Here is a 25270-nt window from a genome sequence, read left to right as displayed (position 1 = left end):
TTTGTTGATTATGATTAAAAGTGAGTTGTAGGTAAAGTGATTTATATTTGAATACATTCGTATAAAGTGGATTGAATTATAAATTTATGTGTTAAATCAATTCTAAAATCAAAAGTTATCAATTCTAAAATCAAAAGTTACAAATAATTGCTTCTAATAGAATTGCTTTTAGTCCCTGTTTACGTTGGATTTTCGTAAACAACCGCTGGTTTACAAATGGTAACTTGCAAGATCAACCAGTAAATCTTAGGACATATTGTGTTTGTTCTTGTTGTTAGAAATTCTGTGTTTTTGGTGTCGAAAATATAAGAAATACAATAAAAACAATCGAATTCAATCCACTTGAACTCAATCGAACTTAACAAAGTAAAGTGCAAAAACACTTAAAGAAAAAAGGGTAAATTGTATTGATTAAATAAAAGTTGGTACACAGATTCATACATTGCAACTTGTGACTCGTTTCTCGCTTCCATACGGATACTTTGAGTGTAAGTTTGTATGATGGAATTGTGACCTGTTTTTCCTATGAAAAACTGCTATTTATACTAAGTCTAGAAATAACTACACTTCTTTGAAATTCAAACTACAACTGCCACAAGTCGACAGTTTTGCTTATTTGAAAACAAACTTAAAATACAAACTGACTTAAAGAATAACTGTTGATAACCACCTTCGAAAACTGCTCCATCGAAGTCTTCTACCATCTTCGAACCTATATTTGCTTTCAATACAACACTCTGTTCGAATCTTCTTTAAATCTAGGTCAACTATACTTTGACCACATTTATTACAGCTAGTAAAATATATTGGCTAACAGTCCCTAAAATTGATTTCTCGAAAAAATGTGAAACATAATTTTATGGACTTAAAATTGCTTTTTGCACTTGAAAAGCACTTCTAGGAGATCTAGAAGTGAAACAAAAGTTTCGCTATGTTTACCGATCAAATGATATTTTAATAAAAAGAAAAAGATTGCCTTGCTACACAAGATACACCTACATTCCGTAATAATTTAAGTAAAAGAAATAAGAGCAAATTGCATTTACTTCCCCTAAGGTTTTATTAAAAGACACTCACACCCCCTCTAGTTTGAAAAAAACATTCACCTCCCCTCCTACTTTACTCTGTTAATCGCCGTTTACAAATTTTCCATCTTCAATACCTCTATAATTCAAACCCATTTTCTCTGTTTCAATTGCTTCTTTATCTCTCTCTCTACACTTGAACATAATCCATTATATTTCTCCATCTCAAAGAATCGTAACATGAGAAGATGAAAGAAGATTGTATTTTAAATTGGTACATTCATAAATGAATCAGTGAAAACACGATACACCAATTAGAAGAAAAAATTGTTTTAGAGGAAATTTGCTATAGATGCTTTGACTTTATTAATAGGCAGGTTCAAATTTCTTTAATCTTGCATACTATCTCCTTACCACCATACAATTCATACCAAATCTCATTAAATTTCAGATGGAAGGGTAATTCAATTTGTTTTCTTACGGTGAGTTGGGGATTTCTTTCTGTTTGGATTGAAGATATGGGTTAATTTAAACTTTAGAAAAAATAAAAACATAAATGGAAAATGAAAAGTTGCAACGACGGTTATAGAAGAAGAAACAAGTTTAAAATATTCACTCCCCATATACTGTATCATTGAATAAAACAATGGGAGTTTCAATCAAAAAAGAAGAAGAAACAATGATAATATGAACTTTTGGTTTTAACGGAGACAAAACAGTGTTAAAGTGGGAGGGGTCTCAATGTCAAATGCAAACATAAATAAGGGAGGTAAATGTCTATTTAAAAACAAGAGGGGGTGTGAGTGTATTTTAAAGAAGGGTCTTGTTAACGAGTGCCCCCGGGGCACTCTTTAAGCATGCTAAATAAAGTAATTATTCTTTAAAAATTTCAATTTTCAATGCACTGATTACACAAACTTTTATAAAAAGTTACTACTTTAGGTCCTTAACCAGTGCCCCGGGGGCACTAGTTAACATTTTCCTTTAAAGAAACCTCAAGGGAGGTGAGTGCAATTTCCCCTAGAAATAATGTATCACATGTTGTTGTACGGGTTCGAGTTCAAACCTCCAAATTTTGCACTTCTCTTTATTTATAGTGTGTGAGTTTCGATACGGTTACTTGACGAAAAAAATATATAATATGTACTAAAAGATTATTCTTTGGTATCTAAGAGAAAATGTGGAGAATCTTTTGATACTCACATGCTCGTCTAATCTAAACACACCACATGTTGCACGATAGCCCCCAATACCCACAATTTAACGAACAAAGTTTTCAACAATGCAAAATGTGGTTAGACTTGTTTAGGAGGGATGGACGTTTAAAATTTGTCTGTGAGTTTGGAGAGGAAGCAAGATGAGGGTATTGGGAAAAAAAATTAAGGAGCAAATGGAAGAAATTGAGGAAATTGGGAGAGGAGGAACTCGGAGGATTAGTTTTTCTACACAATACAAAATCCATCTCATTTTGAGAAACTAAAATTTTTTATTAGATGAGGGTTTTTTTTTTTTGTTAGGGGGGTTTTAAAATTATTAATGGTCAAAGTTATGTATTGATGATTTATAATGGTTGACTGCGACATGTATTTAGAAACCGATGGAGTAGCAAATAGTTCAAATATGTCAATATATGGATGTGTTGTTTACGAAACTAATGGTTTGAATATTCAATTCGGAAACTTTATTGATTTTTTACACGTACATTTTTTTTCTTCGGAATCTTACAGTCCAGAAGGGGATATCTGATTTGTAATGTTTTTTACTAGATATCTGGGTGGAGAAGTATAGGTATAATTGTAGGTGTAAGGAGTAAAATTGTCACCTATTTGATGAAATTTGATTAGCTGGCCCATCCTTCAAATGCAAAGCCCACCGCTAGAACCCATATCATCATAAGAAAATTGCTCTTTAGACATCCATCATTTGTTCTAAGGCACCTTAAATTGACAAAAAACCACCAATAACAGTTAACTAATATTCTCTAAAAAAGTTCCCGTGAGCTTAGCTCAATTGGCAGGGACATTGCATAATTTATGCAGGGGCTGGGGTTCGAACCCCAGACACCCCACTTCTCCACAATTATACAATTATTTGTGTGAGTTCTAGCCACTAGGCTACTAGACCAAAAAAAAAATGTTCTCTAAAAAAAAAAAACAGTTAACTAATGTTCACCGGTCTACGGTAGTTAACTATCACTCTAAAAAATTTACTCCTTAAGTTCCTTATTATAGAATCTTCTATAGCAAAAATCATGTGTATTAAAGAAATTTGGTGGAGCAATAAATTTATCTAAAATGTTTACTTTTTTACTGCATAATATGAAATTTGTGTTAGTTTTAAGAGAGAGATTGTGTTTTTCAATGGTAAATTAAATAGAAACTTTTTTATAAAAATAATAAATTAAATGCATGTGGAAATTTATAAAAAGTGAGTTTTTTTTTTTGGAATTGTAAAAGTATTTTATTAAAGGATAAAAAAAGTAAAAAAATATTTTTGTAAATAAGAGAGGAGAAAGTATACGCATTAAAAAGAGTTTTACGTGAAATATACTAATAGGAATTACAAAAGAACAGTGTTATTCATTGCGATTGGAAACATAACGAATCCATCAAGAACAGACTGTAACCATTAGATATGGCATATACACTATACATGGATGGCTGGCAAGAAAAGAGTTGGAGAAGGGTATTATAGTTTGTACAGTCATGATGTTTACGTGATTATGTTTTTTGGGATAAGTAGCATTTCCCCTTATAAAAATGTTAATAAGTGTCTTTTGTTAAAGAATCAAATAGTATAATAAAATTATCTTGAAATTTTTGTACTCAACTTTTTAAAAGTATATTGAGGGAACTTTTTAAAAGTATAAAAATTTAATTTTCAGTATAAAATTGATCATGCTCCAAATTCTTGCAAGTTGCATCTATGTTGCTCAACGGGGGAGAAGAAAAGGATTGAAAACAAGACGCAATGCTCTAGCATGCGATAGAGACATATTGATCCTCAAGTTTTTTTTTTTGAAGTTCAAACATCTTCATTAGATAATAGAAGAGTTACAATCAGTACTGGTTTCAGTGACAGGAAAGGCATATCCATTCCAAGACTTACAACCATATTGCATAGCATAGCCAACAAGCCTATGTGCTAAAACATTTAAAACTCTAGAAATATAAATAATAGACACACTGTTAAATTCATCCATAAGTGCCTTACAATCTAGAACTATCAAATCAATACAAGCAAGTGAATTTGACCCTCTAAAACACTCAACAACAGCAAGCGCATCAGATTGGATAATGATGTCCTGAAGGCCTCTTTCCTTGGCTAAACTGAGACACCATCGGATGGCTAAAGTTTCTGCCATAACAGGATCTGTTGACAGCTCCTCTTTCTTGCAAGCTGAGAAAAAAATGTCATCTGGATCAGCCTTAAACACGCAGCCATAAGTGGTGAATCCCTCCGGAAAACAACCTGCATCAACCTGGATAATATGAGCATTATGAAGTCTAGGAACAGCTGCAATGGATTGCTGCCCCTGATGCTTCTTGACAGGCACTGTTTGATTAAACTCAACAACAAAATCAATCGCAGCATTAGCAACATCAGGGGGAAAAGTGTTAATCAGTTTGAACACCATTTGGTTCCTGTAAAACCAAATTTTCCACAAAATAGTGCAGAATAACTGTGAGCCTAGATTGTCCTTCTTTCCTAACCAACTTAAAAGCCAGCTACTAAGAGAGGATTGTAAAGGGACATGGATTCCAAGGCTAGATGAGAACCAAACTAGCTTAGCAAAATTGCATCCCATGAAGAGATGATGTGCTGTTTCAGTTTCAGAATTACACATAGGACACAAAGGTTCAATTTTAATCCCTTTCTTACACAAGTTTCCTCTAGTGGGTAAAATGTTTTGCGACAACCTCCATATAAAGTTCTTTACTCTATTCGGGAGATTTACACGCCAAATTTCTTTCCACAGCTTCTCATGGGCATCGTGTGATGAACCCGGAAGTCCATTCCTTCTGTCATCGCCTAGCATGTGATAAGCTGAACGCACCGAGTAATTCCCATGCTTTTCCCCAGCCCATATCAAAGTATCTTCAGGGAGCCTACAAGATAACGGAATGTTTACAATGAGCCTTGCCTCGAAAGGATTGAAAATGGAGGAGATCAAATCTCTATTCCACTTCTTTGTGTCTTGATCAATAAGGGCGCTAACATATGCATCCTGCTGGAGTACATTAGTCTGACTCCGAACTCTTGAAGTGCCTCTGTTTGAAAGCCAATTGTCCTGCCATATCTTGACTTTCTCCCCATTCCCAATTCTCCATTTGCTCCCTCTTTCAATAACATCTCTAGCACTCATGATACTCCTCCAAGCATAGCTAGGTGAGAAACCCATCTTTGCCTCCATAAAGCTTCCACGAGGGTGATATCGGCTTTTAAAGACTTTCCCCATAAGCGTATTCTCTCCAGTTAGAAGCCTCCAGCAATGTTTCCCAAGAAGTGCTTTGTTGAAATCACTAAAACCTCGGAAGCCCATTCCGCCTTTGTTCTTAGCCTTGGACAATCTTTCCCAACTCATCCAATGAATTTTCCGTTCTCCCTCTTTTGCTCCCCACCAGAATTTAGACAATAAACCTTCAATCTCATTACAGCAACCTTCTGGTAATTTGTAGCAACTCATAATATAGCTCGGAATGGCTTGTGCAACAGCTTTGATCAGAACCTCTTTCCCTGCTCTTGACAGAAACTTTTCCTTCCATCCCTTCAGTTTTTTCCAGACACGGTCAATAACAAAGGAGAAAATTTCCTTCTTGGATCTACCAAACACCACAGGAAGGCCTAGGTATTTAGTATGGGACATCACAGTCTTTACATTCATCTTGTTACAGATCATTTCTTTTTCCTCTTCACGCACATTTCGACTAAATGATGCCTCAGATTTATCCAAGTTGACAACTTGTCCAGAAGCCATCTGATAAGACTTAAGAACCTGCAAGATTGTCTCAGCTTCTACTACATTCGCACAAGCAAATAACAGACTATCATCAGCAAATAACAAATGTGAGATTATGGGCGCCTTCCTAGCTACTTTGATGCCATGGATCTTTTTTAGCTTAGATTCTTTTGACAGCAAACCTGACAATACATCAGCACATAAAATAAAAAGGTAAGGGGAAAGGGGGTCCCCTTGTCGGAGGCCCCTTTCAGGGGAGATTGGCTTGCTGGGTTGGCCATTGATCAAAATTTGATAGGAAACAGATGAGATACACCGTATTACAAGACCAACAAAGGCCTCAGGGAATCCCATAGCATGCAACATTCCACGAACAAAATTCCACTCAATTCTGTCATATGCCTTTGACATATCTAATTTCAGAGCCATTGTTCCTTTCTTCCCTTTCTTCTTCTTTTTCATCCAATGAAAGCATTCCATAGCAATGAGTGCATTGTCAGTTATCAATCTTCCTTTAACAAAGGCACTTTGCTCTTCATCTATGATTTCCGGTAAAATTTTCTTCAACCTGTTCGCAATGGTCTTTGTTACTATTTTCATCACCACATTACAAAGGCTGATTGGTCTGAAGTCCTTTGGGGATGCTGGGTTCTTGCATTTTGGTATGAGAGCTATAAAAGTCTTATTCATATCTTCCGGGCTTCTACCGTCATTTAGAACCTCCAAAGCATAATTCAGAACTTCCCCCCTACTATATGCCAGTACTTTTGGAAGAATAAAGCAGGGAGACCGTCTGGTCCAGGGGCTTTAAGCGGATGCATCTGAAAAATAGCTTCTTTCACCTCATGACTAGTGAACATACTAGCACAGACTTCTTTATGGTCACTGTTCAGTTTCCCTCTCACTACTTCACACACTTCCTCTATTTCAACCGGGTTGGAAGAAGAGAAAATATCCGAGAAATGGTCCGTTAAAATCCTTTCAACATGCTCATCTCCCCTCCACCACACACCATCACTATCCTTCAGTTTCTTTATCTCATTTGTTTTCCTCCTTTGGTTAGCCTTCCCATGGAAGAACTTGGTATTCTTATCCCCTTCCTTAAGCCACACCGCCCTACTACGTTGACGCCACATAACTTCCTCTGTTTTCAGCAATTCATCCAGTTGCTTCTCAAGTGTTTTGAAGCGCACCAGATCAGCATGTGTACTAGACCACATATTAGTATCATTTAAGATATTTTCAATTCTTTTGATTTCTTTTTTAATGGAACCCATATTGATCCTCAAGTTGCATAAAATTATCGTTATCATTTGCAAGAGTGGAATTCTAAAACTACACGGAATTATAGATGAACAAATATTGATATGAATATTGACATAGTCAAGAAACAAGTTATCAATATTTTTCACCAATAGTTTCTCATTCTAACACCCAACACACTTAAATTTGTTTTCATATAAAAGAATAATGTTACCAACATTGTTTGAGGTTAATATTTAATAATTGATTTAATAATTGGTTTAGTCTACGAGTCTAAATACGAAACTTGAAGTGCAAGTGCATGCCTATGACTTTTTTTTTCTTCTCGAATTTTGTTGATTTATCTCCCTGCTATATTTATTTACATGAACCGCAAATTCTATCCTATCCATAATACCATCTCTATCTTTTTTACGTGTGTGGTTATTCTTGTTCATACATTATATCTTTATCTCTGACTGGGATATTAATAATATTATTCATCCACTTGAGGGATACATGATGGGACCAAATTGGGTGTCTCTCATGCCCAAACATTCAGCTTTATCTATAACACATAAAAAGGAAGGTAGAAAAGTAATATATTTACAAACATTTTTTTTAATATAATATACATTGTTTTATATTATAATATCAAAATAAATTAGTACTCAGTATTGGTATAAATAAATAAATAAATAATGTAATTTCGCATGCATTTGCTTATATAACGAAACAAAATGTTTATTTTTTTAGGGAGACGAAACCAAATGAATGTAACCTCGTTGCAAAATTAATTCAAAACGAGTGTACTTGAATTTTATTGGGACCGGGACCTCAAGACAAAATTAATTTAAAATTTTAAAATTAAATATAAAACAATTATACAATATTCTATAATTCAGAATTAATATTCATCAATTTTGAAGTATTTTTAAATATGTGGGTGAAATAGGAAGGAAATAATTTTATGAAGGGAATGATTTTATAAGTGTAGCTCATATTCGTAAGAAGAAAAATATTTGGTAAATACCGTAATTTTGAGTTAGTACGTTTTTTTTGGTGGTGGCCGGGGTTCGAACCCCGAACCTTATATATTTTATGCATTGTCTATACCAACTGAGTTAAGCTTACTAGGACTTAAGTTAGTACGTTTCGTAAGAAGAAAAATATTTGGTAAATACCGTAATTTTGAGTTAGTACGTTAATGTGTCGGTTTGAGTCTACATTTCTTCACTCTCAACATTTTAAGGTGTGTGAATTTCGCCAAAAACAAAAAAAATTGTGAATATGAAAACACCTCGTTTTATTTATAAGGACTAAAATAAAAATCTGCTATATTTATAGGGACGAAAAATTTATTTAACCCTTATTATTATTATTATTATTATTATTATTATTTATTTGTTTTTTCTGTTATTAAATGAAAAAATTGCGTGGAAAGCATTGGTGTGTTATTTAGCATTTTTCATCTCATACACACCACATGTCGTGGGGACTGCCCTACTGTCCATGTCCATAAATTGATTGATTCCTTCCTAATCCTAATCCTATTTCCATTCCATTCCATTCCCATGTAATCTGCCACAAAACATGCTCGTTTGGCAGCAAATTAGCCAAAAAAATCCTACCCAATGTCTCACTCTCATCAACATGCACGCCTTGACTGCCTCCTAATTTCTCTTTCTATGTCATAGAAGCATGCCTCATCCATTACTTATGAGATACCACGTCAACATGAGAAAAATGTTTCGTATAATCTACAACTAATTGATGCTTAAACATGATTTAAAATTTTAATAACAACCTATTGGGTCATGGGAGAACCTAAAAATCATCACATTAAACTTAGAGCAATCACAATAATAAATTGCACATCGCGTCTTCATGTAACACCTTAAAATATTAGGTATATGTACGAGTCTTCGAACTTATATGTTGTTTAACATTTACTTTTATATGTAATATGAGATTTTCAACTCACTTGACACACCAACAATATCTTTCTCAATTGTGAGTCCAGTCATTCATACGTGAATGTTCCCTCTCAACGAATGTTTTTTCATCTACATACACAAGCAACGATGTTGGCACACACCATCAACAAAACAAACTACTTGACCACCATTGTGATTAAGACTTTCAACGCAATGGGTCGATTGAAACATCAACTTTGATTCATTGTTGGACCATAAGGGGTCCTAAAGGATTGTTTCATTGAGCTTTGAACAATTACATAAGTGGGTCTCACCATTTAGATGTTGTTAAATATCCATCTTTATATCTAATGTGGAGCTCATACTCACACTTGACATACCAACCATCTCCATTGATCAAGTGTGAGTTCATTTATTCTATTTGTTTGTTCCATCTCAAATAGAAGTCTTTTAAACGATATATACCTGCATCACGGTTGGAATAACATCAACGGAACACACTGTCTGACCAACATATGGTTTGGAAGACTTTCAATATAAAGAGCCTATTGGATATGACTCATAAGTACTAACAAGTGGATAGAGGCGAACGAGGGGGCGAAACCTGTCATGGTATGGTGCAGAGGCATTTTTGTAATATGGATCATAGTGTTAAAATACAAGTTGTACATTGTAAACCTTAGTATTTCACTAATAATGCGGAGAACTGCAACTACTTTGTAATACAAGATGCATACGAAATTGGTCGAACTTTGTTAACATAAATTGTGTGCTCTTTGTCTGTGTTTATCATTTCTTTAAATTGCGGTTGCAGTTGCAAATGCAGTTACGGTCATTACAATCATTGATGTTTCTGCTGCGCGTATTGCAGCTTTACAACATGAAATAATTTTAAATTTCCGCAACTATATTAAGTGGCGCGCAACGCCATGCCACCATATTTACCCACCATAGCAAAACCTTTGTTTGCTCCGTAGATGTACTATTTGTGGGATGCTTCAAATACATAGTTAAGATACTATTAAAGATAAAATTTTCGTTTTTTTTTTTTTAAAGATAAAATTTTCGTTAGATCTAAAGCAATTTGAGATTTGAGGTTTGGAATTTTTATTTTCGGTGAGAAGACTTGAATAACATGCTCAAAACTTAAAATCATCTGATGGGGTTACAATGCGGTCGTGCATGTGATTAAAAAACACAGAGCAGTTGTGATGCCGTTGTGGAGGCTACCACATAAATAATATCGATCACAAATTATAATCATGGTTCACGTGTTGTATAACAAAATTAGTCATTCATCAAAATTCACCAATGTCTACTTTATCAATCCATATACAAAAAAACTCCTAAACTATGATAGTTTTTGTGAGAGAAAGAATGTTATACCTACATTTCTCTACTATTTTCGTTTCAGAAACCGATTACAGATACACAATTAAGAAGATTCTAACATTCGTGAAAAGTTTCGCTGCATATCCTATTTCAAAATGCATGTTTCCAAAATAAAAAGGTAGTGGACCACTTTACACTGATCCTAAAATCAAACCATACGCTGTATGATTATTTTCGGTTTTAAGAAAATTAAGGGTGTAGCTGTTGGATTTAGAAAAAGTCACTTCCAGTGTCGGTAGTTTTCCCTCAATGCACATGCCAAATTTCCTTCCTACTCTCTCAATTTTGACTGCCTCTTATATATCCGTTGTTATTACGACATATACTCTCATTTGCTGCTGTTCCTAACTTTCCAACAAGACTCTAAAGTCCTACCTAGTATGTAATATGGAGAGTGACCGACACCTCACAATAGGGATGATGTGGTAAAAATAGGATTACATCGAAGATATATTTGCTTGATCATAAACATATATACAAGTTATTTAGACACATATATAAGAGAGAGAATATATATATATATATATATATATATATATATATATATATATATATATAAAGTTTCAATAGTATTTCTTTTTGAAATAATTAAATAATAAATATTTTGATGAGTTTGTGTCTAAATAATTTCTAATTACGCTAAACTTGAAAGGATGAAGGTCGATTAAAAGATCGGAGTTTAATCTAAAAGACTCTAATTTATAAATAGATAAATGGGAAATGCTAGTTCTCCCGAGGGAAATGCTTCCCGAAATTTTCCAGACACAGGTGTCAAACTTTAACTGCATGGTTTATTTGTTCACTCCCTATTTTTTATCAAAACCATCGTGAATTGTGGCAAACACTGAATTGTGATTGACTACTCTTTATTCTTGAAGAAATCGGGATACTCTCTTTCTAGAGATATAACACTGCTCTACATAATTATCATTGCATCCCACTCCGTTCTACATGACATATAAGTAAAAAAAAAAAAAAAAAAACCTATTTTACTTGGTTTAATATTTTTTTATGGAAATCTTATTTATTTTCTTCAAGTAATAAAGAAGTCGTTGTATCTTTCAAATTATCTGATAACTTTGGTCCACGAGATTAGAAATATTATTTAAAAATAAAACTTAAGTTTAGTTGAAGGATAATTTAAAAATAATAACGGTAAATTGGATGCAGAGATATACAAAATTTGCTTCTATTTAAGACCACAAACTATAACATTTTTTCCTTTCTAATAAAACCGTAATTGTTGCTTATATTCAAGACTAAAGAAAATATGTTATTGTTCTCGTGAACATAACTTGGTTGATAGAGATATTATGATATGCAAGAGCTGCAGTTCAAACCTTGTATTTTCCACTTATTCAGCTTAATGAGAGTAATCTAAGTACTAAACTACTCAACATTAAAAGTATAAACTCTTGTTCCCTGCTAAAATCTGGGACAAAATTTGCAACAACTTACTTTCATCGCAACTTGTGATGTCGCATTTCGCTCGGGACAAAATTTATGACGGAAGATAATTATTTGTTTTTACACAACTCTTTGTTTTCGTCCCAATTTTGCGACATAATTGTAAAGTGTCGTTTCGAGATGTATTGTGACAAAATATTAATTTCGTCTTAATTTCTTGTAATGCATGCTATTTGTAATATTATGTCACAATTTGTAATAGTCGTCGTCAAATTATTTTGAAAAATGACATTTCTACTTATGCTCTTTTTAAGTTACGTCTATCGATGGAGCAAGAATTTAGCCAATATTTCGGCTGATATCCTTAAGTAGGGTTTTTTTCTTCAAGGGATTAACGTTAAGGAAGGAACTTTGCTCCTCAACTACGTGTTTACAACTTCAAATAACTTGGATTTACAACTTCAAGATGTGTGAACTTGGAAGCATGTCAAAGCATGTGTCTATACTTGCTCGAGGGGATACTATTGACTTATTCAACCAAATTTCAAATTAGAATGTTAATTGTAATTTGAATTTGTTCTAGCATCTTAAAGTACAGGCAAACTTCAGCACTTTCTTTGACTTTGTTTTCATAATCACCTTCATACTAATGTCCGTCAATGTCATTGCAACATGGTAGCTTCTCCAACCTGCACTCGTTGATAGAGACATTATTGTCCTCGTGAACATAATTTAGGCTATGTATTTAAAAACAAATAAGAGGTCACTTAGAGGAGTTGTACATGGTTTCAGGAACATTTTGTATTGTTTTCATTCGAGTAATCGTAATTCAGTTTCTTCCCTAATCATGCAACTCCATTGATGTTTTGAAACTTTTATTGATAAATCATGTAATTTAGAAAAGTAAGACACTTCATGAAAGATCAAGTGGTACTAAGAAGGTTTTTGAAGACGATATAAGTGTAAAAAATAAAAATTTATCCCAAGTTCCAAGGCATTTCAAGAAGGATGAACGCTAAAAAAATAACAAAAAACTACAGAATTCACACCTTAGAGTTTGTCTGATACCCCCTGCGCATGGCAAGCCCAGAGGGGCTGCCTCATGAGCCCATGCGCCCCCATGTGCCTTTTCTACAAAGTGCACCTTCAACTTGTTTTCCAAGTTGGATCGAAGAAAAAAGCCTAGTTCTCATCTTTTAACTTAGAAGTAAAGATGAGACTCTTGCACATACATTTATTCAATCAGAAAATTAGCACTATAAGGTAAAAGTCAAGTATCCAAAGCTTTAAGACAGGGTTTCTTCTTCCTCTAGTTCTCTAGAGTATGTTTTTCTTTTCTTTTTTATGATGTATGTTACCATGTGTAACTAAACCTTTATTCATTAGAGTTCCACGAGGAATTTCTATTTATTTGTTGGATTTAATTAATAAAAGTTTTTATTCAGTTTATGACCATAATCTTATACTCCCTCCGGTCACATTTATAAGCAAAAATGTACTTTTTAGGTTCATTGAATACATAATGTATTTGGTCTATATGTTGACCAAATACATTAAGTATTGAATGAATCTAAAAAGTGTTTTTTTGCTTATAAATGTGACCAGAGGAAATATAATTTATATCTATTTCGAACGCTATAATGCTCTTCAACTAGCAATTCACCTGATCTCTAGGTTAAGGAATAAAGTTGACTATCTTTCCTCTGCCTGAACAAGAAAAATTGAATTACATTGTTCATTAACAACTGTTTGATAGATACTTTGCTAGACTAATTAAAAGTTTAACTCAGTTGAATTTGGAAGGCTTGTCATTGTCAAAGCGAGGTGGTGGTAATTGAACTCACATTCTTGTGAAATATTAGTCAACTTCTAAACAAGTGAGCAAACTTTTATCGATGGAAAAAACATTTACAATGATTTTTTTAAGGAAAAAACAAATTTGCCACGGTTGCCATTTCTAAGATGGTAAAAATATAGAAAACATCAAATCAAAATGTAATTAATTTGATAATTATGTGTTTGATATTATTATGATTATAAGAGTATGATCAATTTCGTGTATAGGACCTAACTCAACTAATAAACATACTAATATTGTTTGGTCCAACGTCATGGTCGACGTTTAAATCCCGACACATTTACTTGTGAGTGGTGTAAGTTTATATTGGTTTTGCTATTTTGTCTATCTATTGATCAATTCCTTCAAAAATAAATTAAAAGTGTGATCAATTCATCAAAAGAACGTGTGATCGAGAAAGGTGTGTTTCAATGTACCAAGAAAAATAATTTAAAATGATCCCAAACTAATACTCCCTCCGTTTCAAAATGAGTGTCGCTTTAGGCAAAAAAATTTGTTTCAAAATGAATGTCACTTTCAGTTTCCAATGCAATAATAACTTTTTCTTTTCAATTGTACCCTCCAATTAATACTCTGCACACTACTTCCAAAGTATTACTTTTAAAACTAACCAATAGTTAATAAGAATAATTTGGTAAAATAACCATTCTCTTTCTTTTAATCATTGCATTTCTTAATATGTGTGTAAACACCTAAAACGACACTCATTTTGAAACGGAGGGAGTAAAAAAAAAAAGGTATTTGGTGAGTGGATTCCACATGAAATGGATTAAGAATAGTGACAAAAGCAGCAAACCCATCCATTGTACCATAACAAGAATAATAATGAATTAATAACGTAACCGGCGCCGAGTGATTGGTCACAATGTCAAAAAGTAGTGGCGAAAATATCACGATGGCTGGCTACCAAGTTCCAACGCGTATGCATCCAAATCCAATGTTTAACATGAAACGTTTTTATCAAACAAAATAAAAAAAAAATAAAGTCTAAATTGAACGTTCCCACTACTTAGCATTTAAATTTGATTCTTTTTTTTCAACAATATTCTTCTACGACAGTTCAAAGTAAACAGACGCCTTCTTTCTTTGTCTTCGTATGTTTTTAGATGCTTATGGATAAGCTTTAATCTTCATGTGCCGCTCCACCTTTCCTCTCATTTTCCCATTCCTTTCATATCATTATTTTATCGGATCATGCAAACAAGTGTCTTAAAAACATAGTATTCGTTAAGGATTTAAAAAATAAAACAATTATTAAATTTTATGTTGACAAATTGCTTTGTAATATTTCAATATGCTGAATATATAACTTTTAAGATAAATTTTTTACTTTTTAACATAGAAAAATGTTAACTTGTGCCTTTAAGGTATAAAGTAATGATTCTTATAGTAGAAAAAACTTATTGAAATATGTATATTGCATTTAATATTTAACTTTTTAATAATTTAAATGCACAAAATTTTAGAAAATGTTTCTTTTTTTAAGTTTCTTAACATGTGCCCTCCCTAAAGGCACAAGTTAACACCACCCTTTAACAAATGTCCTAAAATATTTGTCGGTATTTTTCTTTATTTCCTTATAACAAAAATGTTTTGCTGTCATTATTAAATGAGCATGCCTTTCTTAAAAAAATGAATTTTAAAAACATTTTCATTTCTTTAATTTTCCCACACAAATTTTAAAATAATTCTTCAAACCACCGCGACTTTCAAATTCCATGCACCCTAAAATCCTCGCAGTCCACACGTCTTTTTTGCTCATTTCCTTGCTGTTTCAAATTGAACAACCCATATCTTCTAACCTCTTTCCATATAAATATCCTTCTCTCTTCCCTTATCCATTTCAACTCAACAACACAAACACAACACAACACAAAACAAACACAACAACACAAATTCATTTCAACACAACAAAGCACAGCACAAAACAGTTATCGTACTAAATTTCCAAATTAAGATGGTTGATTTACATTGGAAACTAAACATGCCCAATTCCGACATGTCTTCTAAATCTCCAAAACTATCTATCTCCGAAAAATCCTCACCACGCAACTCCTTACCATCATTACAACTACCCTCCATCACCAACGACATCTCCGCAGCAGCACCTCCTCTTTGCGCGGCTTACGAGTACTATCTCCGACTTCCAGAGCTCTCGAAGCTTTGGGAGTCACGAGAATTCCCCAACTGGAGCAACGAACCAATCCTAAAACCAGCTTTACAAGCACTAGAAATCACTTTCCGTTTCATCTCTACAGTTCTTTCCGACCCCAGACCCTACGCAAACAGTAGGGAATGGAGCCGGAGACTTGAATCCCTCGCTACATGGCAGATTGAGATAATCGCCATGCTATGCGAGGATGAAGAAAATAACCCCGAGACACGTGGCACGGCACCAACCGCTTATCTCAGCAGCGGTGAAAGCAAGATAAGAAGCTACAGTGAAACAAGTCTTCTTCCACGCCTTGCTACATGGTACAAATCCAAGGACGTAGCACAGAGGATTCTTCTCTCCGTAGAGTGCCAAATGATGAGATGCTCTTATACTCTAGGTTTAGGTGAACCAAACCTCGCCGGAAAACCGAGCTTAAAATACGACGCGGTTTGCAAGCCGAACGAAGTTCATAATCTCAAAACAACTCCCTATGACGACAGAATCGATAACTACGAAAATAACGCGGTCCATGCGACTCATCAGATAGTTGAGTCGTGGATCCACGTTTCTCGTAAACTTCTAGAAAGAATCAGCAACGCGATTCTTTCCAGAAAGTTTGATAAAGCAGTTGAGGATTGTTACACAGTGGAGAGAATCTGGAAGCTTTTAACAGAAGTTGAAGATATTCATCTCATGATGGATCCTTTCGATTTCTTGAAGCTGAAGAATCAACTATCATTGAAATCATCATGCTACGAAACTGCATCATTTTGCATGAGATCAAAGGAGTTAGTTGAAGTAACAAAGATGTGTAGAGATTTAAGGCATAAGGTTCCTGAGATATTGGAAGTTGAAGTGGATCCCTTAGGTGGTCCTAGGATTCAAGAGGCTGCGATGAAGCTATATGTGGCGGAGAAGATGAATGGATTTGAGAAGATTCATTTGTTGCAGGCAATGCAAGGAATTGAGGTAGCTATGAAGAGATTCTTCTATGCGTATAAGCAGGTGTTGGTGGTGGTGATGGGAAGTTCTGAGGCTAATGGAAACCGAGTTGGAGTGAGTTGTGATGGCGGTGACTCGTTGACTCATATGTTCCTTGAACCTACCTACTTTCCTAGCTTGAATGCTGCTAAGACTTTTCTTGGATACTTTTGGGATAATGAAAATAAATTGGTGTGAAAGATAATTTAATTTAATTAGTACTGTCATGTTACAACTAAGGTGGTGACATTTACACCTTGGTAATTTACTTTAGGTTGATAGTGAAACACATCAAAAAATAGGGGTAAAAACAAAGTACTATGTATAATCATGAAATTCATTCTTTCTTTTTTTGTATGGAGTTTTTTTTTTTTTGAGAGATTTTTTGTATGGAGTTGTTGTATGCCAATATTAGTAAAATATTTTTTCAATTTTTTATGACACGGTTTTATGCCTCCTTTGTTTTTCTTTTTTTCATAGGCTAAAATGAAATTTATTTATTCAACAATAAAAGGGGGCATAAGGATGCTTAAACTATAGTCTATAGGAGTATCAATCAATAAGTAAATAACGAGTGCTTAAAGTTAAACAAGATTTTACAAATTTATATCAACAAATCTCGAAATAAACACTCTCAAATAAGCAACGATAGTATGTAAAACTTAACTCAACAAATGATATTGATATTCCTTCAAAAAAAAAAAATGATATTGATATTGTTATGTTTGACATTTTCTGAAACATGAAATTTAGTAATTATATATGTGGGTTTTAGATGGTGTTTGTATATATTCGTCTAAAAAAATGCCCAAAAACCACAGCCACATGATATATTCCAAGATCAGCACAAACAGAAAGCTATATAAACTCTCTTGTCTAAAAGAAAAAAAGAAAGCCACATAAGCTATTCCACTCCAAGATAAGCAAAACATAAAAGGTCCACTCCAGACAACAGATCAAGCAAGCCTTAATTTCTTTGAATTTGAAAATTGAAATAAAGTATAAACAGCTAATTAAAAGCGTTTTTGGTTAATACAGAGCTTTGTAAATTGTATGAGAGAATAAGTTTTATAAATAGTTAGATACAAAATTTAATCTGAAATAAAATTGAAGAGTTATCTTAAAATACTCTTTCGGTCTTAAATATAAACAAAAAAATAGTAAAATGTATTGGTCTAAATTTGGAGTACAATACAGTTAATTTTCTATTTATGTTAGATACACCTTCATTACGGTTGAAAAAATGATGTGAATACTTGTCCGAAAACTTTTGAGTATGCATAGGCAAGATCATCACAAAATGAATGAATTTTAGATACTTGAAAAGTTAGTGGGGTTGGTCTACTAAATAATGGAATGTTTGCGTGTTACCGTTGAGATTAGAATGTGGTTGTTAGGAGTCCTAACACGATTTTTGTAGTTTCATATTCTGTACTTTCCATCTAACTAATTTTGTGGTGTCAAATTTATCTGATAGGGAAATGGAGTGCCCGTTTGGTTCAGCTTTGAATATAATTGATTCTGAGAGAATTGATTCTGATAGAATTGATTCTGACAGAATTGATTCTGAGAGAATTGATTTATGTTTGGATACAATGTAGAATTGATTAAACAAAATGATTTATGTTTGGATGCAATTATGTAGAATTGCTTTTGAATGTATAATTACTAAAATAGACATAGCTAAAGGAGAATTGATAAAGAATGAGAATTGATAAAGGACAATAAAGTAAAAAAACATGTTGTAATAATAAAATATACAAACCTATACACGTTGTTCAAGGAGAATTGATTCTAGAAAAGCTAGAAGCTAAGATTTGTAGCTTCATGGAGAATTGCTTTTGGAGGATAAAAGCAATTCTGAAAAGCTGAACCAAACACGTTGTTTTTGGCTAGAATTGCTTTTGACACTGTAGAGAATTGATTTTGGGTTAGAATTGCTTCTCAGAAGCCAAACCAAACAGACCCGGAATAAATCAAACCGTTGATTAGTCAACTAGCTCTAAGAAATTACATGCAAACGTATCAAAGGAAACGACAAATGTGAAATAGGGAAAATCAATATATGTGACTTTAACTTTCATTTTTATCCTTTTGATAGTGTAACGTTCATTTTTGGTTTTAACAGAAGTCTCTGTTAGAAACATCCACTAATAAATATCTAGAATGATTATATTAAAAATGGAAATGGTAACAAGTGTCCTTGAACATTTTGTTAAGAAGCCTTAAGCGAAAATTTTATGGTGAGGTCTAGATTACCCTATCTTATTTAGGGGGTATTTACCCCTTCAAGTTATCAACCAATTAAAATGTAATATACAAATGTAACATTAAATGTCAAATAAATGAGTCGATTTTTTCTATATAAAAAAAAAATATGTCAATTTTAATCTAACTTTTAATTTTTATTTAGGGTAAAATATGATTTTCGTCCCTGTAATTATAGGCCGTTTGAATTTTCGTCCCTGAGCTTACTAATCCTCCCATCTTATCCCTCTAATTATTAATCATTTGAAAATTCGTCCCTCATCAGATTTAATCAGTAATTTGCTGACGTGGCAGTCTCAATTAGCAAAATTTTGTATGAACGGACAAAAATACCCTTGGCTTTTTCTCCTCATCTTCATCTCTTCCAACACCATTTCCTTTTTCTCCAACAATCACTACCTTGGCAGTGCAAACTCATAAAAGACCCATTTTTCATGAGAATTCTAGGTGATTACAACAATACTCATAGAACAAAGAACTGAAAATCCAGACCCATGGCCTCGTCGGAAGAAACAACAACATGACAACAGTGATCACGATGGTGATTCCACAATTGCTCATATTGCATATTCCACCATCCTTGTCTCACGAAACTCAACAAATTTTGGTTTTTCCCAAAGTCAGAGCTCCCAACACATGATAAACCAATACTGACACCATTAAAACTCAAAAGGGTGTTTGAAATTGAATTAACTAAAGGATTCAATTTTTTTCTCCGATTCGATTTTTTTCTCAGATTCGAACTCGAATTCGAATTTCGTATTTTGTACTGTTGTTGTTGTTGTTTCGATTCTCGAAGGAGGAGGGAACAGTGTGCTGATTTTGTCGAATTTGAGTTATGTTGATTGTTGTCGATGAGTTTCAGGACCATTGTATCTCCGTTATCTCTTTACAAACTTCAATTGAAGCATGTGATGTGTTGAATCTTCTCTTCATTTGTTGTTGCCGTTCCATAAAGCTTGATTCCATAAATGGTCAATTTGGGATATATTTTGTTTGTGTTGAATCAATTTGGGATAAATTCCATAAAGCTTCTCTAATTTTTCTCTGATTTTTCTTGTTGTTTTTCTTGTGTATGTTGAATTGGGAAAAAATTGTGTGAGTGTGGTCGAGGAGTTGTTGTTCACGTGATTGTCATGGTTTTAATTTTCCTTCTTTCTTTGATTTTTCTGAGTTGAAAGTGAGAAGGTGATGAATAATCATGAGTAGATGATGAAGGAGGAAGGAGGTTATGGAGAGGTTGGTGGTGGTGTCGTGTTGCAGAGAAGAGAAGAGGAGTGAAGGTTTTGAGAAGATGACATCAAGGGTATTTTTGTCAATTCCCATGCCATTTTACTGATTTGATGACGTGGCAGTGATTAAATCTGATGAGGGACGAATTTTCAAATGATTAATAATTACAGGGACAAGATGGGAGGATTAGTAAGCTCAGGGACGAAAATTTAAATGGCCCCTAATTACAGGGACGAAAAGCATATTTTACCCTTTTATTTAATTATACAATCTTAATTAATTTCGGCTTAATACATCATTTGGTCCCTTTACTTAATTCTTTTTTTCAAATCGGTCCCTTAACTATTAAACGTTTCAATTTGGTCCTTTATCTTGTTTCCATCATTCAATTTGGTCATATTTCATCAATTTTAACGCGCAAAAAAAAGGAGACCGTTGGATAAAATAAAGCATGGCAGTTTTTTTTTTCAAAGGAGAAAACGTTGCAGTTGTTTTATTAAAAAAATAAGCTATGAACTTGGCCGTTATTTTTTAAGTCATGAACATGTTGTTTTATTAAAAAATAATTAAATGAAATTAATAGGGTTAAAATTGGAAGAAAATATAAAAAAAACTACCAACTATAAGCTTAAAAGCTACTTGAAATAACTTCTCAAAAAACGCTATAAGCTAGTAGAAAAAGTTTTTTACTAAACATATAATATATATCAAAACAAGCTTATAAGCTAGTCCAACAAGCTATAAGCTAGCTTATTCGTGTTACCAAACACAGATTTGATGCGAAATTTTAATTGTTACAAGCCCTATACTGTAAATTAATTAAGATTGTATACCCAAATATAATTAAATAAAAATTAAAAGTTACCTTAGGATTAAATATATATTTTTTATAGAAAAAATTGACTCATTTATTGGACCTTTAATGTTACATTTGTATATTACATTTTGATTGGTTGATATCTTGAAGGGATAAATATCCCCTAAACAAGAGAGGGTAATGTAGAAAAAACTTGAAAATGATGTATTTAATGCATTGAAACTTTAAAAATATCATTTTTTATATAAAACTTACGATTCTTTTTTTTTTTTGAAGAATGAAAAATGGAATATATATTAACAACGGCGGTGAATCCCCTTTAGCACAAGGTGTAGGTCACCCAAAAACAATAACAGAAATCAGTCGATACCCAAACAACGTAAAGGGTCCGACCACCATCTTTGTGAACCATAAACAAAACTAGCATTAGTAGCTTTTAGCCACCACAAAGACGTATATTCAACTTTATCCATCAAGTCTGTCAGTGGAGTGTGAACATTATTGAATAATCTGTTGTTTCTTTCGTTCCATAATGTACACACACAATAGCCACAAAAGCTGCATAAATGAATGTCGGGACCTCGAAGTGCCTATAGCGTTAGTAAACTAAATGAAATGAGCATGTATATTATAGGGATCAGCTCCTGAGATGCCAAGTCAATTCCTAACATGTTGCCATAAAGCACTAAAAATATCACAATGAATGAACATATGTAGTAATGATTCGTTGTTCCCACACCCCGCCACACCATGAACATATGTAGTAATGATTCGTTGTTCCCACACCCTGCCACACAAAGAATGTCAGCGGGTTTTATAATATCACGCCTCAAAAGGTTCTGTTTTCTTGGCAATCTGTCCCGCAACAACCTCCAAGCTAGAATAGAGACCTTCAAAGGTACATGCTTATGCCAAACACGATCTCTCGTTTCATCACTTAAAGTAGCTACCTGTGTAGTAAGAATTTGGTAAGCTCCACGCACAGTGTACCCCCCGCAATGTCAGGGAGCCACTGTCACCTGTCAGTAACGTCAGTCTGCAAAACAAAATTGTTAAGTAATAGGCGACACTCCCCTAACAACTCCTCCTCCCACTCCCACAACCTTCTCCTCCATCTCCACGTTTCTCCCCTACCTCCCAACCTAGAGAGAACACATCAGCGTCTGTAATCAAGTTGTTCAAAGATAAGTCAAATAAACGACTAAACCGCCTACACAACGGGACATCGCCTAACCACTTGTCATGCCAAAATAATGTATTTGAACCATTCCCCACCTTTAGATACACACTGTCAGCGAACCATCCTCCCACCTCACTCTCTACTCCGTCCCAAATCTTCGCTATCTCCCTCCACCACGTAGATACACTCCGGCCCCCAACCTCCAACCACCCAGCCTCCTCACCATATCTCGCTACCAGTACCCTAAACCACAACCCTCCTCTATCCACTAACATCCTCCAACACCACTTTCCTAACAAAGCAAGATTAAATTCCTTCAACTGTCTCACCCCCAAACCCCCATTCTCCTTTCGTAAGCATACCGAGCTCCAAGCAATCCAGGAAATTTTCATGTTATCCTCACTCCCTCCCCAATTTTTTTTTAAAAATAGATTCAATGGAAGAGATTATACCTGACGGAGCTTTGAAAAAGGAAAGAGCGTAGACAGGCAGAGAGGACAGGACGGACTTGAGAAGAACCAATCGGCCTCCGAAAGAGAGAAAACGACTTTGCCAACACCGCAATCTAGATTTTATGGTTGTCAACACAGGTTCCCAGAATGCTAGTCTCCTAGGATCACCGCCTATCGAAAGACCCAAATACAGAAACGGAATTTTGCCAACCTTACAATTCAATATAGATGCTTCCTCATTCAACCATGAGTCCGTAATATTAATTCCCACCATTAAGCTTTTTTGAAAATTAACTTTTAACCCAGACATATCCACAAACAATGTCAAAACCGCCTGTAATGCTCGAACATTGGCCCCAACTCTTGACACCTACTAGTAGCGTGTCATCAGCAAATTGAAGATGGGATACCACAGCTGAGTTTGCGCTACCCACCCCATAGCCCGTGAATAAATTATTGTCCACCATCGATTTCATCATAACATTTAGGCCCTCTGCGGCCATCAGAAAAAGAAACGGCGAAAGAGGGTCGCCTTGGCGCAGTTCCCTCTTTAAAGGAAACTCTGCTGTTGGACTTCCATTGACAAGAACCAAAGTAGTTGCTGTTGTCACACATTCTTTCATCCACTTTCTCCAAAGTACCGAAAAAGCCATTTTACTCATAACGGCGTCTAGATACCCCCAATCCACCGAATCATATGCTTTTTCAAAATCAACCTTAAAGAACATCAATTCCTTGTTTTATTTTTTTGCCTCATCAACCACCTCATTAGCTATAACTTGCTAACGAGTGCCCCAATAACATTGGTTAAAGAATCTCTTAAGATAAACTTTGTCTTCGCAATACAAGTTTTTGCTTTTGTTTTAACAATAATTATACAACTTTTTTTATGCAAACTTACATACTCTCTTTAGTCTTATTTACAAGAGACATTTATATCAACAAAAGTTGATGTATTTGATCCAAATACTTAACCACATTCCACATACATCATATTTTATTGATCTAATATTTCTTATAAGTAGGACAAAATTGAATATTTGAGTACTTTAACCAATGTTTCGCACTCATTAGCAATTTTCATAAACTTATTAATTATTTCTTTTTTTGAATTATTAACAAATGTTCCTTGTGTATTTATTAGCATGACCCTTAAAAAAACAAAAATCTAGAAAGAGGTCTTGAAGTATTTGTTTTTTACATAACTGTAAACATTCAAAGGATGGGAGAATTCGATATTCAAGTTTCATATCATTTTTCAAAGAAACATAGTTATCAAGATGGCACTATGGGAACGGAAAATGAAGGAAATCGTTGAAATAAATGTTTTCTTATTGTTTATATAAACACAATATACATTTTTTTTGTTACAAAACTAAGGAGAACAATAAAACAAAACAACAGAAGGAAAAAAAGAAGAAGAGATAATCTCACAAAAAAAAAAAGTTTCGGCCGCATCACTCTGAGAAAGAATAAGGAGATTCCTTGGTGGGAGAGTCTTGACGAAAGAGCTCAAGGTTGGCAGAAGTATCGAGCATAGCCATAAAATTTGCATATTGATTTTCCTCACGCATGGTATGGATAACCGTGACATTTCCCTGCTCAATTAATTCTTTTATGTCTTGAATCAAAACCGCATAAACATGAAATTTTAAAGAGAGACTTTTGATGATGTCGATGCAATACAAGATTCAGAATAACATGCTAGATTAGCAATACCATGAATTAATGATTAATGTTGCTGATTGCGAAACAATAACGCGGAATTATGAGAAGTAAACATCTATATTCAAAATTTTAAAAGGATAAAAGATTTGTAAAAGCCAAGCTAGAAATTGAATTAAATTTTGAGAAAAGGATTTGCATATCACTTGAATGTAAATTGCAGAAATCAAATAAAGAACACAAACAACTATTTAAACGAATAAATGAATAACACTAAACTACTGAAATAAATTAGAATTCAAATAAACTTGAAAAAGTAAAGATTGAAGATGGGTTACCTGGAAGCACTTCAAGCAGTTATCAGAAATGATGGCCGACTTCAAGCAGTGATTTGTCAAGATTGGAGATGGGTTACCTACAAGCACTTCGATGCTCAAATCATTAATAAAGCTACAAGCGTGAGGTATTGAAAGGATAGAAATTGTGCAGCCCGTGTTGGTGAAGGATGTCTTTTATAAACGTTAGCAAAGAGTTGTTGTAGAGTTGATAAGAGTATGTTACGATTGGTGCTTCATCAATGTGGGATTTCGAAGACCGTTATTAGTCGTTGTGGTGTTACGGGAAGGTCGAATATGTAGCTAGCCGTTGAGGCGTTCATTAGATGAAGAGGATCAAAGGTTGTTCGGTTGAACCATAAC

The 25270-nt window shown here is 34.0% G+C and overlaps 2 protein-coding genes across 2 annotated transcripts; one reads left to right on the top strand and one right to left on the bottom strand.

Annotated features, from left to right (window-relative positions):
- Positions 1–4049: 4049 nt before the first annotated feature.
- Positions 4050–7228, bottom strand: LOC146939890 (uncharacterized). The gene is made up of 2 exons (XM_085749830.1): positions 6727–7228; positions 4050–6685 (listed from the first exon to the last, which is right to left on the bottom strand). The coding sequence occupies exons 1-2, from the start codon at positions 7203–7205 to the stop codon at positions 4063–4065; spliced, it is 3102 nt and encodes a 1033-aa protein (XP_085605956.1). The 5' UTR covers positions 7206–7228; the 3' UTR covers positions 4050–4062.
- Positions 7229–15461: 8233 nt separating this feature from the next.
- Positions 15462–17314, top strand: LOC146939889 (nematode resistance protein-like HSPRO2). The gene has a single exon (XM_085753440.1). The coding sequence runs from the start codon at positions 15779–15781 to the stop codon at positions 17153–17155; it is 1377 nt and encodes a 458-aa protein (XP_085609566.1). The 5' UTR covers positions 15462–15778; the 3' UTR covers positions 17156–17314.
- Positions 17315–25270: the final 7956 nt, after the last annotated feature.

This window comes from Medicago sativa, chromosome 3 (genome assembly GCF_051527215.1).
Source record: "Medicago sativa cultivar Bolivia chromosome 3, Bolivia_mono, whole genome shotgun sequence".
Classification (NCBI taxonomy): Eukaryota; Viridiplantae; Streptophyta; class Magnoliopsida; order Fabales; family Fabaceae; genus Medicago; species Medicago sativa.
The sequence above is the reverse complement of the archived record's forward strand: the minus strand, read 5'-3'. Positions and strand labels throughout refer to the sequence as shown.

Excerpts from the sequence above, each read along its gene's own strand:
- LOC146939890 (XM_085749830.1), bottom strand. The coding sequence starts at position 7,205 with ATGTGGTCTAGTACACATGCTGATCTGGTGCGCTTCAAAACACTTGAG. Across the intron at positions 6,686-6,726 it reads TGGCATATAGTAGGGGGGAA|CCCGGAAGATATGAATAAGA; the intron begins GTTCTGAATTAT and ends TGACGGTAGAAG.
- LOC146939889 (XM_085753440.1), top strand. The coding sequence starts at position 15,779 with ATGGTTGATTTACATTGGAAACTAAACATGCCCAATTCCGACATGTCT.